Below are 17,500 nucleotides of genomic sequence, written 5' to 3' on the forward strand. Positions count from 1 at the left end.
GATTTTTGGTGGTGGTTTTATTTTTGTCTTTCAGTTTTATTTTCTGAATTTAGTATATCAGCTTTTATTAGTCCAAGAATTCCTGACTTTTCTTTCTTTTTATTTTCTAATTTAAGTCCTCTTTATTCTTTTCATTTTATTGTATTTTCTGCTATTCTAGTATTTTATAATATTATTTGAGCAACTATCTCCTCCTTTGTCACTTTAGAGACTATATATTTTTAGAAACAGCATATAAATAACCTGTCACTTTTGTGCTTGATTCATGTTTTTATTTCTGTATTTTCCCCTTCAACTAAGCTTGAAGAAATAACCAGTTCCTCTCTGTCTTCCAGGTCCTACCTTGAACACAAGACCTCCATGAACTATATGCTGGCAACACATCTCTTCCAGGACAGGTGGAGATTTGCTAATCTTATAAATTTAGTAGGACTAGGTCACAAAATTAAGAGAAAGTGCCTGCAAAAGAAGAAGGCCTTATAAAAGTCTTCAGTGATAGAAAGAGCCTTACAGAAAACACAATATAAAACCTCCTTTTTTCAGAATTCGTTAACTCTCAGCACTGTGTAATATTTCCAGATGCTACAAAATTAAACCGTTAAGATCTTTAAGCAGTCTTAATACATACCCTAAAACTTGCCCATCTTAAAGGAAGGACTTTACTCAGTGCCTTTTTACTTTCAGACACAATTTTAACAGACATGATTATCTGTTTTTCTAGACTAGACGAGATTAGAAGGATCAGATTAGAAAAGGTGGAGGGGTGGTAGTTCACAAAATAAATACAGTGAGAGTTGTGGGAAATGACAACTGATAACCTCAATACAAGGGACAATAGGGGAGAAGTGATGGAAAGCAGACATGGGAATTCAACTAGCACAGCTGCTTAAGTCCCACATACTTTTGTGGCCCCTGAGACATAACTGCATTACAGTACAGTTCAGTAATTGACTAACACGGAAACTTAGTTATTTAAAGAAATCTGCATTATTTTCAAGGTATGTGTGCTTTTTTTGTGGGATTCTTAAAAATGGATACCCAGATTCCAGCCATTTCTTGTAATTTCATTATCCACTATCAGGAACTATATGGGATTTTCAGTTTCTTTCTGTAAATCTGTGGTTATTACCATTGAGTAATTACACTGTGCAGCTTCTAACGAAAGAGATCTTGAGACTTACTTGGAGGACAAAGAAGCTCAATTCTTTATATATAACTTGGTCCCAGTGCCCCACCCCCTACCTCCTCCCTGGAAGATTTTACAAGGCTTCCTTATCTTTACTTTTCAGACATTATACTGAGGTGTGTTCTGGCGTGTTACTTTTCATTATTTTGCTTTTGCGGTGGATGAATCCTTTCAGTCTGAAGATTTAAGTCTATTAACTGTGGGAAATATTCCCCTTATCCTGTCTTTCCTCTCCTTGTGGAACTTCTGTTAGATGAAATTTGGATCTTTTGCTCTATCCTCTGTATTTCTTTACTTTTTTCTCATACTTTTGATCTCATTGTCTCTTAGCTTTAAATTCTTGGAGATTTCTTGAACTCTGTCTGCTAAAATTCTAAATTGATCTTCAGCCTTACCTATTTTGTTACTCAGTACCAGCATAGAAGAGGGTTGTTTGATCTACGTTTTTTATTTTGGCGAGTATGATTTTAACATCCAAGAACTATTTTTGCTTTCTGACTAGTTTTCATAGTTTGTGGATATAATATTAAATTTGTTCTGGTACCAATTCCAATGTGGAGGAGGTAGGGTGTTTCCCCTACAGCACCAAGCAGTTGCACCCTTCTGTTGTATGAGAATTCAGTTCAATTCTGATACTGTCTACCTGGAGATTAGCATCAGATTCCACAGTTTAAGGGTTCAGTCCTACAAGATTCCACCCCCATAACTTCAGATGCTCGTCACAGGCCCAGGTTGTTACCTTTACTTCTACCTACTGGCTCTCTATCAGAGCTTCCCACGACGCCTTCCTTGGGTGCTATTAATTTGCTAGAGCGGCTCACAGAACCCAGAAAAACATTTAACTCATTATATCACCGGTTTATTATAAAAGGATATAACTCATGAACGACTGGATGGAAAAGACACACAGGGCAAGGTATGGGGAAAGGGTATGGAGCTTCATGCCCTCTCCAGGTACACCATTCTCCCCACATCACCAACCCGGAAGCTCTCTGAACCCCATACTCCTGGGTTTTTATGAAGGCCCCCTTACATAAGCACAATTGATTAAATCATCAACCACTGGTAATTAAACTCTATCTCCAGCCCCTCTCCCCTCCCAGGAGCTCAGGGGGATGGGACTGAAAGTTTCATCCCTCTCATCACAGGGTTGGTTCCTCTGGTGACCAGCCCACATCCTTAGCTGATCCAAGGGCTTTCTAAAAGTCACCTCATTAGCATGACAAAAGACTCCTCTACCACTCATCACTTAAACATTTCAAGGGTTTTAGGAGCTCTGTGCCAGAAACAGGGATGAAGACCAAATATATGTTTCTCACTATAAATTACAGTGTTAAAAATATCTTTTTACATCTCTCTATCATAATTACTTTATTTAAAGTTCCTTTCTATTTTTTGCACTATGTTTAATTCTCTGGATTACTTCTATTTGTTCATCTCATTCTTTCTAGTTTATGCTGTTATATTTCCTGAAATATCTGGTGATTTTTGATTGTCCAGTCATATTTATAAGTAATGGACTGTTTGCTTAGGATTGGTAGTTTGCATGAGTTTCCTCAAAGGTTGTGTTGTGTCAGTCTGTTTCTGAACTGACATGGACTCTATGCTTGAGGCTAGATCTTTCCACAGTTGAGCTTCCCATGAGGTAAAAGGTAAAAGGTGGAACAGGCAATCTGGGAACCACCACCAAAATTAGGAAGCATTCTTTTAGGGCGGAGCATAGCAATTAAAAAATTTGAGATGTAATGACATATATGCTTCTTTATTAACACATTCAATGATGTGTTAATAGCAGTGGGTCTAATAACCACCATAATTTAAAAAGTGTGATAAGTGTTGGCAATATTTTGTGACCCTGGAACAACTCTAAAGTAATATGAAAAAACGTGTTATTTCTTTTGGTAGCAAAACCCCACTTATATAAAGACGCAGACGTAGAGAATGGACTTGAGGACCTGGGGAGGGGGAAGGGTAAGCTGGGACAAATTGAGAGAGTGGCATGGACATATATACACTACCAAATGTAAAATAGATAGCTAGTAGGAAGCAGCTGAATAGCACAGGGAGATCAGATCAGTGCTTTGTGACCACCTAGAGGGGTGGGAGGGAGGGAGACGCAAGAGGGTGGAGATGTGGGGATATATGCATATGTATAGCTGATTCACTTTGTTATAAAGCAGAAACTAACACACCATTCTAAAGCAATTATACTCCAATAAAGATGTTAAAAAAAATCACACTTATACTACTGTGGATGGTCCCCTACAGGTAAATGATGGTAAATTTCAGATAGAGGATTAATTTTTTTTCCCATCCAAATTGGTGCCCTCCCTGACTTCTCTCTTAAGGCTGCAGTAACAACTCCTGCTTATAAAAATGCTTATAACGCATTCTAAAAACTTTGATTCAAAAAACATGAATTTCCCTGTTTAGCAAAGAAAGGCCCTCCTGATTTACTCTTGCCTATCTTTTTAGCCTAATCTCCACTTTTCAATACCAACCCATGGCCAATCAGACCATATCTACTGCTATTTCATGCCTCTTTATCCTCACATTCCCTTGGAATTCCCACACATTCCCTTGGAGTGGCCTTCAGTTTATCCTGAATTCTTATTCTAGCTGTGTCCTTCATCTTCTTACCTAGACTAGAAGGAAGTTCTCCCCGCCCTTCTTATCCCTCCATCTGATTTAGATTCCCGTATTGCACGTATTGTATTATAATTGTCTGTTTACTAACTACTCTGTCTACTTTCAAGTTGGCTTTTAAGAGTAGGTACTTTGTTATGTTCATCTTTGTCAGTATCAAGAACCTACCATGTGGTAGGCACACACACAAAAACATGCCTTAAAAAAATGAAATTTTGTTTGTTGCAAGCCCTAACATCTTCCATTAAATCTATTCTCTTCAACCTGAATGGATGTGTTCTCTCTTGCAAATCCTGTTGCGTTACTGTCAGAACTACTTTCAAGCTAATTCTCTGATCATTTCATTTCATAATTGGTTCATTTTGTCTGCCTTCCTTGCCCTCCCCGACTCACCCCCCACTTAACCCACCCTGCCCTGGCAAACAGTGTCATACCTACTGTCTCACAGCATGACAGTAATTGTAACCCTGGCTGCATGTTAGTAACACCGTATTTGTGCCCTAGCCCTTCCCAGACTGAAGTCTTGCACTTACTAAAAGCTGCTCAGGTGATTGTAATGTGAAGCCACGATTGCGAATTACTGGTGCAAACCATTATCTGATTAAAAAGTTAAAATAATAAAAGTTAAAATAATTTCTGATAATAAGTTGACAGTATTAGGACGCTGGCACAGGTAGAAGACATGGGAAGGAAAAGATAAAACGTTACGGTGGAGACAAATTTTTCACTTGGTTTTTCTATAGATAGAAGATCTTGGTCTTTAGAATGGAGAACAGATTAAAGGAAACCAGAGGTTAGGTTATAAACGGGCAACATAGGGGGTCCTTATGGTGATAGGATTTTTCAGCATCTTGTCTGTGGATACATGAACGTACACAGTGATAAAATTGTACAGAACTAAATATACACACTCACAAATGAGTACAAGTAAAACTGGGGAAATTTTTTTTAAAAAAGAGAGGGTCAAGTGAAAGGAAGTTGAATGAAAAACAAAAGCCAGTTTAAACCTGAATGGTACTTCCTGTGGTTAGACCCCAACTCTAGTTTAGAGACAATGAAGAACATCTCATTTTTAAAGAGATTTTTTTAATTATGGAAAATCTATTTCTCATGAGCATCTTTTTTGAACCCCGTGAGAATTGAGATCGGCTTCTTTCCCTAATACAGTTCATTGCAAGTAGAAAGAACACTGGAGTCTGAGAGCAAAGTTATAGGTTCAACGTTACACCCTTTAAAGCTCTGACATTGGGCATGTCACAAAATGGTCTTATCCTGCTCCTTTTTATAAACGGGGCTCAACTGTTGTTGTGAAGAATAAGTGTGATTAGATTTGTGGCGAGATACACAAATGCAAGTAATTGTTAGAATTTTCCTCTAGAATTCATTTGTCCTCTTCCTTTTGTTTTTTATTGATCATCCCTAAAGGTTATGGTACCCTGTTCTTTTCTGAGCACGTTCTCAGTTCATATGTCTGCTTCTACCCCAAGATGCCTTCCCTGGCATAATTCTATGTTGAATTTCTGTAGTACAAATCTCAGGAGTGTGTATGTAAAAAATATATCTATGTAGTGCTCTAACCCACTTGTCCTTTCTAATTCTGTAGGGGAAACCCAAGAAGAAGCTTATTGACAGGAAGAACACGGTAACTGATTTTTGAAAGTTGAGAAGTTCTTTCCATGTGCATAATATGTGACCATGCACAGGCGAAGCATGATACTTTATATAACCATTTTAGTTTGACTCAGCTTAAATAGTAACATAAAAATGTTTTCTATTGAAGCACTATTCCGTGGCAACTTTTTACAAACTAAGTTTGGGATTTATAATTTTATAACTACAATATGTCATTTCAGTGATAATAATAGTATTCTTGTTTGGCTATATGAGAGAGCCCAAAGTATTAATGAGATTTCAAGACCTGTCTCATGCTAACTTCAAAGAAAAGGTTATGTTTTGGCCTTGACATAGCTGGGGCATACAGCTTTGCACCTTATGGGACTGAGCAGAGTTGCTTCCAGTTTGCCTTGGAACTAAAAGTGTGCAAAATACCTGTGGCTCTTAATTTTGGCAGAGGAGAGAAAGGTCTTAGAAGAACCGCTGGGATGGCCTTGCCCAACCGAAGACTGCAAGCAGAACAAAAACTCTTAACCCTAATTACACATCTTCTGGTTTGAGAGATTATGTACATCCCCTTTGTGCTACTTCTCTTTACAAAGCAAAATGACAATAAGAAAGAAACCTCCTATAGCTAGCTTTTTGTTTTATATTTAAAAATTAAGATAAGGGGGGCTTCCCTGGTGGCGCAGTGGTTGAGAGTCCACCTGCTGAGGCAGGGGACGCGAGTCCGTGCCCCAGTCCAGGAAGATCCCACATGCCGCGGAGCGGCTGGGCCCGTGAGCCATGGCCGCCGAGCCTGCGCATCTGGAGCCTGTGCTCCGCAACGGGAGGGGCCACAACAGTGAGAGGCCCGCATACCGCAAAAAAAAAAAAAAAAAAAAAAGGAATATACTTCCTAGAGTATACTACTATCAATTTGTAAATTAGAAAAAACTAGTTAAACAACCAGAATATTTAAAGATCAGTGGGTTTTGTCCTTTCTTTAGGACAATTTTTATTGCCATCCGTACAGGTTTTCTGGTGGTAGAAAGGTATAAGCAAATAAAAGGTGGCATGTAACAAACTTTATGCTGAAGCATGAAAGAAGTCTTAATACATTTGAAAGGATTAAAATCATACAGAGTGTGTTCTTTGACTACAGTGATATTAGAAATCAATAACAAATATTTGGGAATTAAACAACACGTTTCTAAATAATACATGGGTCAAGGAAGAAATCATAAGGAAAATTCAAAACATTTTGAACTGAACAGTAATAAAAATATAACATTAAAATGTGTGGGATGCAGCTAAAGTACTGTTTGGTGGTGTGTGTGACAGGTGTGACTTATAGCTTTTTATTTTTTTTAACATCTTTATTGGAGTATAATTGCTTTACAGTGGTGTGTTGGTTTCTGCTTTTTAACAAAGTGAATCAGTTATACATATGCATATGTTCCCATATCTCTTCTCTCTTGCGTCTCCCTCCCTCCCACCCTCCCTATCTCATCCCTCTAGGTGGTCACAAACCACCTAGCTGATCTCCCTGTGCTATGCGGCTGCTTCCCACTAGCTATGTATTTTACGTTTGGTAGTGTATATACGTCCATGCCACTCTCTCACTTTGTCACAGCTTACCCTTCCCCCTCCCCATATCCTCAAGTCCATTCTCTAGTATGTCTGTGTCTTTATTACCGTCTTACCCCTAGGTTCTTCATGACCTTTTTTTTTTTTCTTTTAGATTCCATATATATGTGTTAGCATATGGTATTTGTTTTTCTCTTTCTGACTTACTTCACTCTGTATGACAGACTGTAGGTCCATCCACCTCACTACAAATATCTCAATTTCGTTTCTTTTTATGGCTGAGTAATATTCCATTGAATATATGTGCCACATCTTCTTTATCCATTCATCCGATGATGGACACTTAGGTTGCTTCTGTGTCCTGGCTATTGTAAATAGAGCTGCAATACTTAATCAGAATATTGAATTTGTAATCAAAAACTTTCCTACAAAGCAAACTCCAGGTAGTTTCACTGGTGAATTGTATCAACATTTGAGGAAGAATATACACCAATCTTCCACAGACTCTTTCAAAAATATAGGCAAGGATACTTCCCAATTCATTTTATGATGCCAGAAAAGTATGACATGAAAACCTGACAAAGACATTTTAAAAAATTACGGGCTAATATCTACATGAACATAGGTACAGAATTTCTTAAAAGAATATTAGCAAATAGAATCCATCAGTATATGAAAAGGATAATACCGATGACTAAAGTGAGATTTTCCCCCGTAATGCAAGGTTGATTTAACATTTGAAAATTAGTCAGTATAATTCACCATATTAAATAAAGGGGAAAACACCAGATCATCATTTTATTGCTGAAAAAAAAAAAGAAAAACCCATGTGTGTTAGATTGATGAAACTCACCACATGTTTATGAGAAAAACTCTTACACATCAGGCATAGAAGAGAAATTCTTCAGTCTGATAAAGGCCTTCTATGAAAAACCTACTTCTAATGTCATACTGACATAATGGAGATTACCCTATGATTAGTAATAAGGCAAGATGTCTGCTTTCACCACTTGTGTTCCCTTTATACTAGACCTCCAAAGCAGTACAATAAAGCAAGGGGAAGAGGGCTTCCCTGGTGGCGCAGCAGTTGAGAGTCCGCCTGCCAATGCAGGGGACGCGGGTTCAGGCCCAGGTCCGGGAGGATCCCACGTGCCGCGGAGCGGCTGGGCCCGTGAGCCATGGCCGCTGGGCCTGCGCCTCCGGAGCCTGTGCTCCGCAACGAGAGAGGCCACAACAGTGAGAGGCCCGCGTACCGCAAAAAAAAAAAAAAAGCAAGGGGAAGAAAAAGATATAAAAGGCATACAGATTAGAAAGGAAGAGGTTAAATATCTTTACTCTTAGATGACATGATCAGGTTAGTAGAAAGTTATAAGGCATACACAGAATAACTACAAGAACATTCAAGTGCACTTAGCAAGGTCTTGGGATACAAGGTCAATATACTAAAATCTGTTTTTTTTTAGTATACTAGCAGTAAATGGAAAATGAAATTTAAAATTCCATTTATAATAGCTTTTGAAAGTATGAAATTCTTAGGGGTAAATTTAACAAAATATGCTCAGTACCTATATATTAAAAGCTCCTAAATATTAAAGAGATTAAAGAGGGCTTCCCTGGTGGCATAGCGATTAAGAATCCACCTGCCAGTGCAGGGGACGCAGGTTCAAGCCCTGGTCCGGGAAGATCCCACATGCCGTGGAGCAACTAAGCCCGTGCGCCACAGCTACTGAGCCCACACTCTGTAGCCCGCATGCACAACTACTGAAGCCCGTGCACCTAGAGCCCGTGCTCTGCAACAAGAGAAGCCACCGCAATGAGAGGCCTGTGCACCGCAACAAAGAGTGGCCCCCGCTCGCTGCAACTAGAGGAAGCCTGCACACAGCAGTGAAGACCCAACGCAGCCAAAAGTAAATAAATAAATTAAGAGATTAAAGAAGATCTAAATAAGTGCAGAGATAGGTCATGTTCATGGATTAGAAGACTTAATATTGTAAGTATTCATTCTCCCCAAATTGATCTAAAGAATATTCTAGTAGATTTTTTTTTGTAGAAATTGACCGTTTTTTTCAATATATATGAAAATGTAAAGAGCTTAGAATATCCAAAGTAATCTTGAAAAAGACCTAGAGTACCAGACTTAAAGAAATATTATAATGCTATAGTAATCAAAACTGTTGCAAATTGATCAATGGAACAGAATAAAGAGCCCAGAAATAGGCCTGCATGACTTTAAACAAAAGGCCTCAAGTAATCCAATGAGGAAAGGAAACTTTTTAATAAATGGGGCTGGAACTGAATATTGTATTTTAAAAAGTGAACTTCAGGGCTTCCCTGGTGGCGCAGTGGTTGAGAGTCCACCTGCCGATGCAGGGGACGCGGGTTCATGCCCCGGTCCGGGAAGATCCCACATGCCGCAGAGCAGCTGGGCCCGTGAGCCACGGCCGCTGAGCCTGCATGTCCAGAGCCTGTGCTCCACAACGGGAGAGGCCACAACAGTGAGAGGCCCATGTACCGCAAAAAAAAAAAAAGTGAACTTCAACCTCTGTCTCCCACAAAAGTTAGAGGTGATTCATAGACATAAACTTAAAAGCTATTACTCTAAAACTTTGTAAGGAAAATATCTTTGTGACTTTGGGCTTGGCAAAAGTCTTTAGACATGACACAGTAAGTAATCAGCAAAAATGAAAAAATGATAAGTTAGATTTCCTCAAAATTAAATATTTTTGTAATAAATACACTATTAAGAAAATTACTAGACAAGCGATAGACTGAAGATATTCATCAAACATATCTGTCAAAGGACTTGTATATAGAAAATATAACCAACTCCTACAACTAAATAATTATAAGACAATCAACCCAGTTACAAATATGTAATGCTTTGATGTAAATGCTTTGACATTTTAGAAGGAAGATATATGAATAACCAATATACTAATGAAAATGTGCTTTACAGCCTTTGTTATAAGAATATTGCAAATTAAAATCATGAGATACCACTAAACATCCAGCAGAATGCCTAAAATTGTATCAAATCATTACATTGTACACTTTAAATATCTTATAATTTTATTTGTCAATTATACCTCAATAAAACTGGAAAAAATGGCTGACAACATCCAGTAGTGAGGATGTGGAGCTCATGGAACTCTGATAAATTGTCACTGGCAGCATAAACTGGTACAGGCACTTTAGAAAGAGTCTGGCAGTTTGTTAGCCTAGAAAATTCCACTCTGAGATCTTTACTCAGAAGAAATGAAAAGCATAACCACAAAATGACTTGTACAAAAATGTTCATAGGAGCTTCATTCATAATATTCCAAAACTGGAAGCAACTTCAGTGTCCAACAGTAGGGGAATAGGGAACTGTGGATTATTCATACACTGGACTAATCCTCAGCAAAAAAAAGGATCCATACTGATACTCACAACATGGATCAGTCTCAAAAACATGCTGAATGAAAGGAGACTTAACACAAAAGAGTTCATACTATCCTATTCCATCTTTATGAAGTTCTAGGACAGGCAAACCTAACATGTGATGCAAAAATTCAGAACGGTTTCCTTTGGGAGTATGAGGGAGGGATTTACTGGGAAGGGGCATGAGAACTTTCTGAGGGGCTAGTAATGTTAGAGTTTGGGTTATATAGCTCTAGGTCTCATCAAATGGACATATGGACATTTAATATTTGGATGTTTCACTATGTGTCATTTTTAGCTCCCCCCGCCCCCCCAAAAAAAAGAAAAGAAAAAACTTTCAAAGCCCTATAAAATACTGAACTCTAGATCATAATGATTTGAGTGTTAAAGTGTTTAGGAGTGAAGAGCACTGATGTCTTTGTGCAACTTTGAAATGCTTTAAAAATTAGGTGGATTGATTGATGGATAGAAGGAGAGAAGATTGGATATATATGTGATGAAACAAATATAGTAAGATATTCATTGTAGAAACTGGTCAGTGGGTATATGGATGTTCACTGTATAATTCTTTAAACCTTTCTATTTGTTTAAATATTTCATAGTAAAAGTGTAGAAAAATGAAATAAAGTAGGTATAGATAAAAGGTATTACAACTTATGGGGAATTCAGTTGTTTATTAATTCAGAAGTATTTATGGTATGTCAGGTGTGTGCTGAGCAGTCAGTCTCATAGGCGTCACTCATCCAGTGAGAAACAAGACAAGCGTGGGCCTTGCCTTTATAGAACTATAATTCTGTTTCTTTCCCCAGCATTCCCTACCTCCATTCCTTGTAATAGTTGTGATTTATATGTCTGTTCAGGGTTTCTTAGAAGCTTATAGTTGTTATTTTAAAATATCAGATTTGTTTTATTTTCTTTATTATTTAATTGGCCAAAAATCTATTTTCATAACTGTGTGTGTGTGTGTGTGAGGGGGTAATGTTCAGTTGCTGAGACTATGATAAACTGGGGTTGAACTATTTGTAAAGTTTATTAATTTGCTTCCCTTTTCTGCACCCCGTATCAGGATCCTCCCAGTCCTTGGTTCAGTTTCCCACTTTAGAGGGGAGGACTTCAAAATACTTACTATCCAATTCATCCACCCAGAAATCTCTAAAAGTCCTAAATAGACAAAAGACACAGCCTTTCCATCATACGTAGGGACTGAAAACTTCCAGAGGAATGAGGATGAACTTCCACCTCAAAGGGAATATGCTTTGAGTTGTGAAGAGTTCGCAAGAGAGAGAGTTCAGAGCCAACCAGTTAGATCTTGAGTTCTGGGTATACAGAGTTGGCTGCCTGCTTTCCGACACTAACATGGATACGGCTTTTCTGACTTAGTGACCAAGAACCCTGTCTCTCTTTTCTGACCTGGTTGTCTCTGCCTGTGCTGTACTTTGCCCGGTCCTTGTGTGGATTGGGTCTGATTCCTGTCACTTAACCTAATTTATGATTTATTTTATCTAATGCCTAATGTACCTGTAGCCATTCCCTCTCCTCATCCCATTTCCCATCCATGATCTGATTGAATTTGGTGTTGTCCTGCATCTGCTGCCTTCCCTTGTCTGTGCCTCTGACCCTAACTCCTGACCTGTACTCAATACCTGGAGAGTCCCTGCCACCTCTCCCCAGCTCCTCCTATGACTAAGTACACTCTAAGAGAGAAGCTCCTCCTGTTGGAGCGCTTGAGACTTGGTGCGTCCCAAGGTCTTGGTGACTTTTCACGAAGATGCTTTCCCTGTGAGTCTCATTCAGCTCTGTGCTGCCGTATTCATAGATTATCAGCCATTCCTCTCCTCGTCTCAACCTGTGCTAAATCTGTATTTATTAAATATCATATATGTCAAAGGAATATTTGTGTAATTCTGAGTACGTTATAATGAATAAATAAAATAATAAGTACACCTCTAGCCATCACCAGCTTAAGAATTAAAGTGTTACCAGTATCTCTAGTCATTCTTAAGGCATAGTTGGGTAGCACTTTATGATCTCTGTACTGAATAGTCAGCCAGTAGTACTGAATACTTAAAAATACTTAAACATTGTCTTCAGATATATTTTTGTTCAGAACATTTAACAAATTCAGATAGCCCATTAGTGAAAGTCTAATGTAGATTCCAGTACTCCCATTTATCTGTCAAACATTTTAGAATTCACTAGAGGAACCATGCCTGGCCTGACATCATTACAGAGTTCTGTCAAACTTAGCCTTGGAATAAAGGAGAGAACTTTCTGAAGGCTCTAGCTACCATGTTTTTTCCCATAGAATTGTGGTTGATGGAGCACCGGAATTGAAGGTAGAGAATATGAACTCAAGGGCCAAGCTGCACGCTGCTCTTTATGAGAGGAAGCTCCTGTCTCTGGAGGTGCGAAAACGTCGACGACGGAGTGGCAGATTGAGGGCAATGCGACCAAAATACCCAGGTACCAGCTGGTGAGCTTTCACCAAGCTCTATGATCTGTGTCCTGTCAGACCGATTTAATCAGCTTCTTAATTAACACTTAATGAATCAGAACTTTCTGATCACATATGCTTACTTTTTTTGATACAGTCTTTTTCCTCAGAAACTTGTTTCAAAAGAATAATAAGTTTTTAAACCTTCCATTCTATGATATGTGTATTGAAGAATATCCGACGTGCACACATTTTGGCCTTTGCTCTTACTCTTACAGCATCATTTAACTACCTGATACTTAGCTTAAGTTTAATGGAACCCTGAGCGTCATTGTTTGGGTTTTTCATGATTAGGTATGAAATCCAGTTCGTCCTTTGACATTGCTGAATTGTGTAAGTATTTTAAACATGAACAGAAAAAGGGGAATTTCTTTCTCTCCTAGAATCTCCCTTGTTACAGATCTGTTTGTCACTGATGAATTGACTTCCTTTTTCTCCCTCCTTTTCTCGTTTGTTGACTGCCTGTATCAAGCACATTAGTCACTGGGGTTTCATTGGTGAATAAAAAAGCTATGGTCCTTGTCCTCATAGACCTTCCAAGGCAGTGAAGGAGAAGGATAATGGATAAACATATGATAGAAAGATATTCCCCTGCTTATTGTACCCCCGTGAAAGATGCCCTTCTGAAAACCTCTAACACGCTGTAGAGATTACTCTACTAAAAGGGTTTTTGCCTTAAGTTGTGAGAGAACCTTTGGTATTACGATGAGAAACAGCAACTCTAATGAAGATCATTAATAGGTTTTTAGAATGTATAAGAGGGATGTGCGTATGTTGTTAATTTTGTGCATTATTTGTGGTCTGATTTAGAAATGGGTTTTTACTGGAAAGATAAAAGGAAGGTATTGGGAGAGAGGAAAATTTAATCCTTTTTTCAGCAACATTAGTGATTCTTCGCATTTAGTGATTACCCCACCAGCTGAAATGAATGTTAAAACTGAGACAGAGAACAAAGAGGAGGAAGAAGTTGCCTTAGACAGTGAAGATGAAGAACAGGAAGCTTCCCAGGAGGAGTCTGCAGGGTCCCTCGGAGAAAATCAAGCCAAACACACACCCTCACTGACCGTTATGGTAGAAAATTCACCCAAAGAAAATGCCATGAAAGTTCCTGAATGGAATGACAAAGGTGAACAGTGCTGCAAAACTGAGACTCAGGAACCAGAGCCTAAATTTAACCTGATGCAGATTCTGCAAGATAATGGCAATCTTAGGTATGTACCTTTCCTAATTATAATAGCAAAACGGAAAACAGCTAATTTGTACCGTGTACCAGGGTATTGTGCTTGTGGCTTTATAGCCATTTTTCATTTCTTATGCACAGGAATCCTGTGAATTAATGACTGTGATTTGATATTATTACTATCAAGGGAACTGAGCCTTAGAGAAGTTGCTTGTCCAAGGTCTAGAACTGTGATACAAACGCAGGTCTCCCTGGCTCAACAAATATTTGTCGGGTTTCAGCATTAGTGACTTACGAGCACAAGGTGACCGAGACAGGGAGCTCAAGCAGTTCATGGCTTAGAGTGGGGACACTTAAAGAGCGGGGGCTATGACCGCAGTGTGGACAAAGGGCTCTTAGGACACAGGAAAAGGAGTGATTGGTCTTGCTTGGGAGGGCTAGAGAGACATTAGGGAGGAGGCAGTATTTGAACCGGGCCTTCCCCGATAGGTAGGCTTTCCGGATTTGGGAGGTGACAGCTAAGTATAGGAGTGCTAGTAGAGGGAACACAGGCACAGGGGGGTGATAGTGCAGTCATTCGTTCAGTTCCTCGACAACTATTTATTGAGCACTTGATCTCTACCAGGAATTCTGCTGGGCTCTATAGTGTTACGGTGGAGAGCAAAACAGTCGTGGAGCCCCCAGCCTAGTGGGGAAGACTGACAGTAAACAAAGAAACAGGGTAATTTCAGGCAGTAAGGAGTGCTGTGTAGGCAATAAAATAGGGTGTAGTATTAGAGTGTAATTGGACAGAAAGTTTCTGTAGCTTCTGGTGCTTTGGGCATGGAGAGGTAAGCTTTAAGGTGAGTCCCAAATGATGCCAAGGAGTAAGTCATGTGAATATCAGGGAGCAGAATATTCCAGGCAGAACAGCAAGTATAAAGAACCTGAAACTGGAATGAGCTTGGCAAGTTTGAGAAATACAGATGAGTGGTGTGACGTTACATGGAGAAAAGGGTGCAATAAGAAGTGAGACTAAAAGATTGGATGTCATTTGATCATAAAGTGCCATAGAGGAGCCTGGACTTTATTTCCTAGATGGATAATTTTTAAGCAGATGTGTGATATGGTCAGATCTTGATTTAGAAAGTAAATTTCTGGTTGCATTGTGGGATAGTGATTGATAAGAGGAGAACTAAGGGTAGAGAGCTGAGTTAGGGGCTGTTCAAGTAGTCCAGAGCCAGGAAGATGAAGGTCCTGATCAGAGCAATGGCTATAGGAATGAAGAGAATGGGATGGAGTTAATGAAATTTGCAAGTTCAAATTGGTAGGGCTTGGTCCCTGTAGATGTAAGAATTCCACAGAGACTGAATTTTCCAAGTTTGGTAACTTGGTGCTGCCATCAGTCAATATAAGGAGCACAGGAGTTGGTTTCATGATAGAAATAATGTGTTCTATTTGGGACACGGGGAGGTGGAAGTGCTCTGGGATGAGGATGATCAGTAGATAGGTGAAAATACAGCCTTGAAAGTCAGAGTTGAACAGGACTGTACAACTTTAGAGTAGGTGAGCTTGTCCATTTCAGTTTAGTTCAGCAAACATAGACAGGAGAAAAGGAAGAGAACTGAGGCCCCGGGGAAAACCAGCGTTCAATAGTAACGAGACCAAGAAGTAGCAGTTAGAGAGGGAGCTATAAAACTGGGAGGAGACAGTATTGAAAAGCTACAAGATGAGAGTTTCAAGCTATAGAGTGCCTCCCGAGGCCCAAGTTAGGATGAGGCCTGAAAAGAGTCTCCTGCTTTTATGACCTGGGGGTGGACTTAGTGGGTAGAAGAGAAATTGTGAGTTGAGCAACTAGGAAAGCAAGTGTGAACTAACTTTTTCAGAGAGTTTGACAATGAATGAAAGACAGGTGAGAACTCATCACAGAGAGGGAGCAAGCTAAGAGAAAAATGATTTCTTAAGACAGGGATTCTGGAGCTTATTTAGAGATTAGGGGAAGGCTTTGGTGGTAAAAGAATTAGAGATACAGAAATGGATATGTTGTCCTAAAGGAAGGTAGGAAGAGGCCAGTGGAGGGGTGTCTCTTCCGGTAATGAATGCAGTCGTTAGAGGTTAAAGAGGCAGGAAGTGTAGTTATATAAGCGTGACGGCCTTTAGTTTCTAAGCTAGAGGTCAGTTCTTATACCGCAAGGATGGAGGGTGATATTGGCGTTTAGGGGGTTGGAGGGTAGAGTTAAGGTTTGGAACGGTGCGTGGAGAATGAGAGTAGTTGCGTCAGTGGAGAGCAGAGAGGGCTCTGTCAGAAGACTTGGCTCTGGCTTTTCAGTGCTTGCCAACTGGCGGTGTGACCACAGGCAAGTCAGAGAGCTTCTCTAGGCCTCAGTTTTCTTTTCTGTTAGGCCAGGGTATGGGGTTAGACATAGACAGGTTTTTCAAACTGTGCTCTCTAGAGAGGAAGGAGGAGTCCACTGAATTGAAATAGAACATTTGAAAACCACTGGACTATATTCTAATGTCCTTTCCAGCAATAACATTCTACTTAGATGTTGTAGAAATAAATTAGTTATTCATAAATCTTACGGATCTTACTTTTAAAGAGTAAACTCTTGTAATTGCAGGGTGTGTTAATGTAATAAATCAGTGGTTTTCAAACTGTGTTCCCTGGAGCTGCCCATAATTCTGTGGGGCATCTCAGTGGCTACTGAGGGATCTGGGGGTGGTCCATGGCAAGGATTCAAGACTCCAGGCCCCAGCCCACTAAGTTGTATGTTTTTGTATGCTGAGGATCTCCATAGGCTTTTATTTTTTTAAAAACAGATTTCTTTGGTGTAAATTATTCTATTATTTTGGTTTGTCAGTTACAGATTACTAGCTGACCAATGTGTCCAATACCTTAGGGACAACCTCAGGATTAACCTCCCACAGATCTCTTTAGTAAGGTTTTTAGAGATGGAAAACTCAGTTCTTGTTCGTTTGATTTACAACAAAAGGTTGATTGAAATCTCAACTTCCAAGCAGTAATTCCCTTATCCAGAAGACCTTCATATTTTAATACTAGGGAAATAGTCAATAAAATTGAGTATTTTACTACATTTGGAGGTGTCTGACACATGCCATTTTTAGCTCACTTTATTGCAAGTGAATTTGTTGACCAAAATGGAGAGTCTTTTTTCATTTATTTTGACTTGAAAATAATTAGCTTATCGGAATGGTTGAGAGGAAAGTGTATATGGTCTCCAGAACAAGGATTTTAAGTGTTCTTCATGATGAAAAACATTTGAAGATATAAATTTCAAAATCGTATTGTGCTCCCATAAACTATTCCTCTTAATAACAAAGATGTAGCCTCATATTTCATACTCTGAAGAGCTTGAAAAGCAAATCTACTCCCCAACCTGACTCCTCTCCC

The 17,500-nt window shown here is 39.2% G+C and overlaps 1 protein-coding gene across 10 annotated transcripts in view; it reads left to right on the forward strand.

The window, feature by feature from the left end:
- TTLL5 (tubulin tyrosine ligase like 5) overlaps nt 1–17,500 on the forward strand; it is a 310,875-nt gene that overhangs the window by 98,418 nt on the left and 194,957 nt on the right. For 7 of the 10 annotated variants that reach the window (XM_081229115.1, XM_081229114.1, XM_081229113.1 and 4 more), the window contains 4 exons: nt 336–398; nt 5,436–5,474; nt 12,741–12,898; nt 13,834–14,140. In XM_081229115.1, coding sequence (XP_081085241.1) covers nt 336–398; nt 5,436–5,474; nt 12,741–12,898; nt 13,834–14,140 — 567 coding nt within the window. Of the gene's footprint in view, nt 1–335; nt 399–5,435; nt 5,475–12,740; nt 12,899–13,807; nt 14,141–17,500 lie in introns of those variants that run through there. The other 3 variants (XM_081229120.1, XM_081229117.1, XM_081229122.1) reach the window with 2 other exon arrangements.

The sequence above is a fragment of the Mesoplodon bidens genome (assembly GCF_964165515.1).
Source record: "Mesoplodon bidens genome assembly, chromosome: 3".
Classification (NCBI taxonomy): domain Eukaryota; kingdom Metazoa; phylum Chordata; class Mammalia; order Artiodactyla; family Ziphiidae; genus Mesoplodon; species Mesoplodon bidens.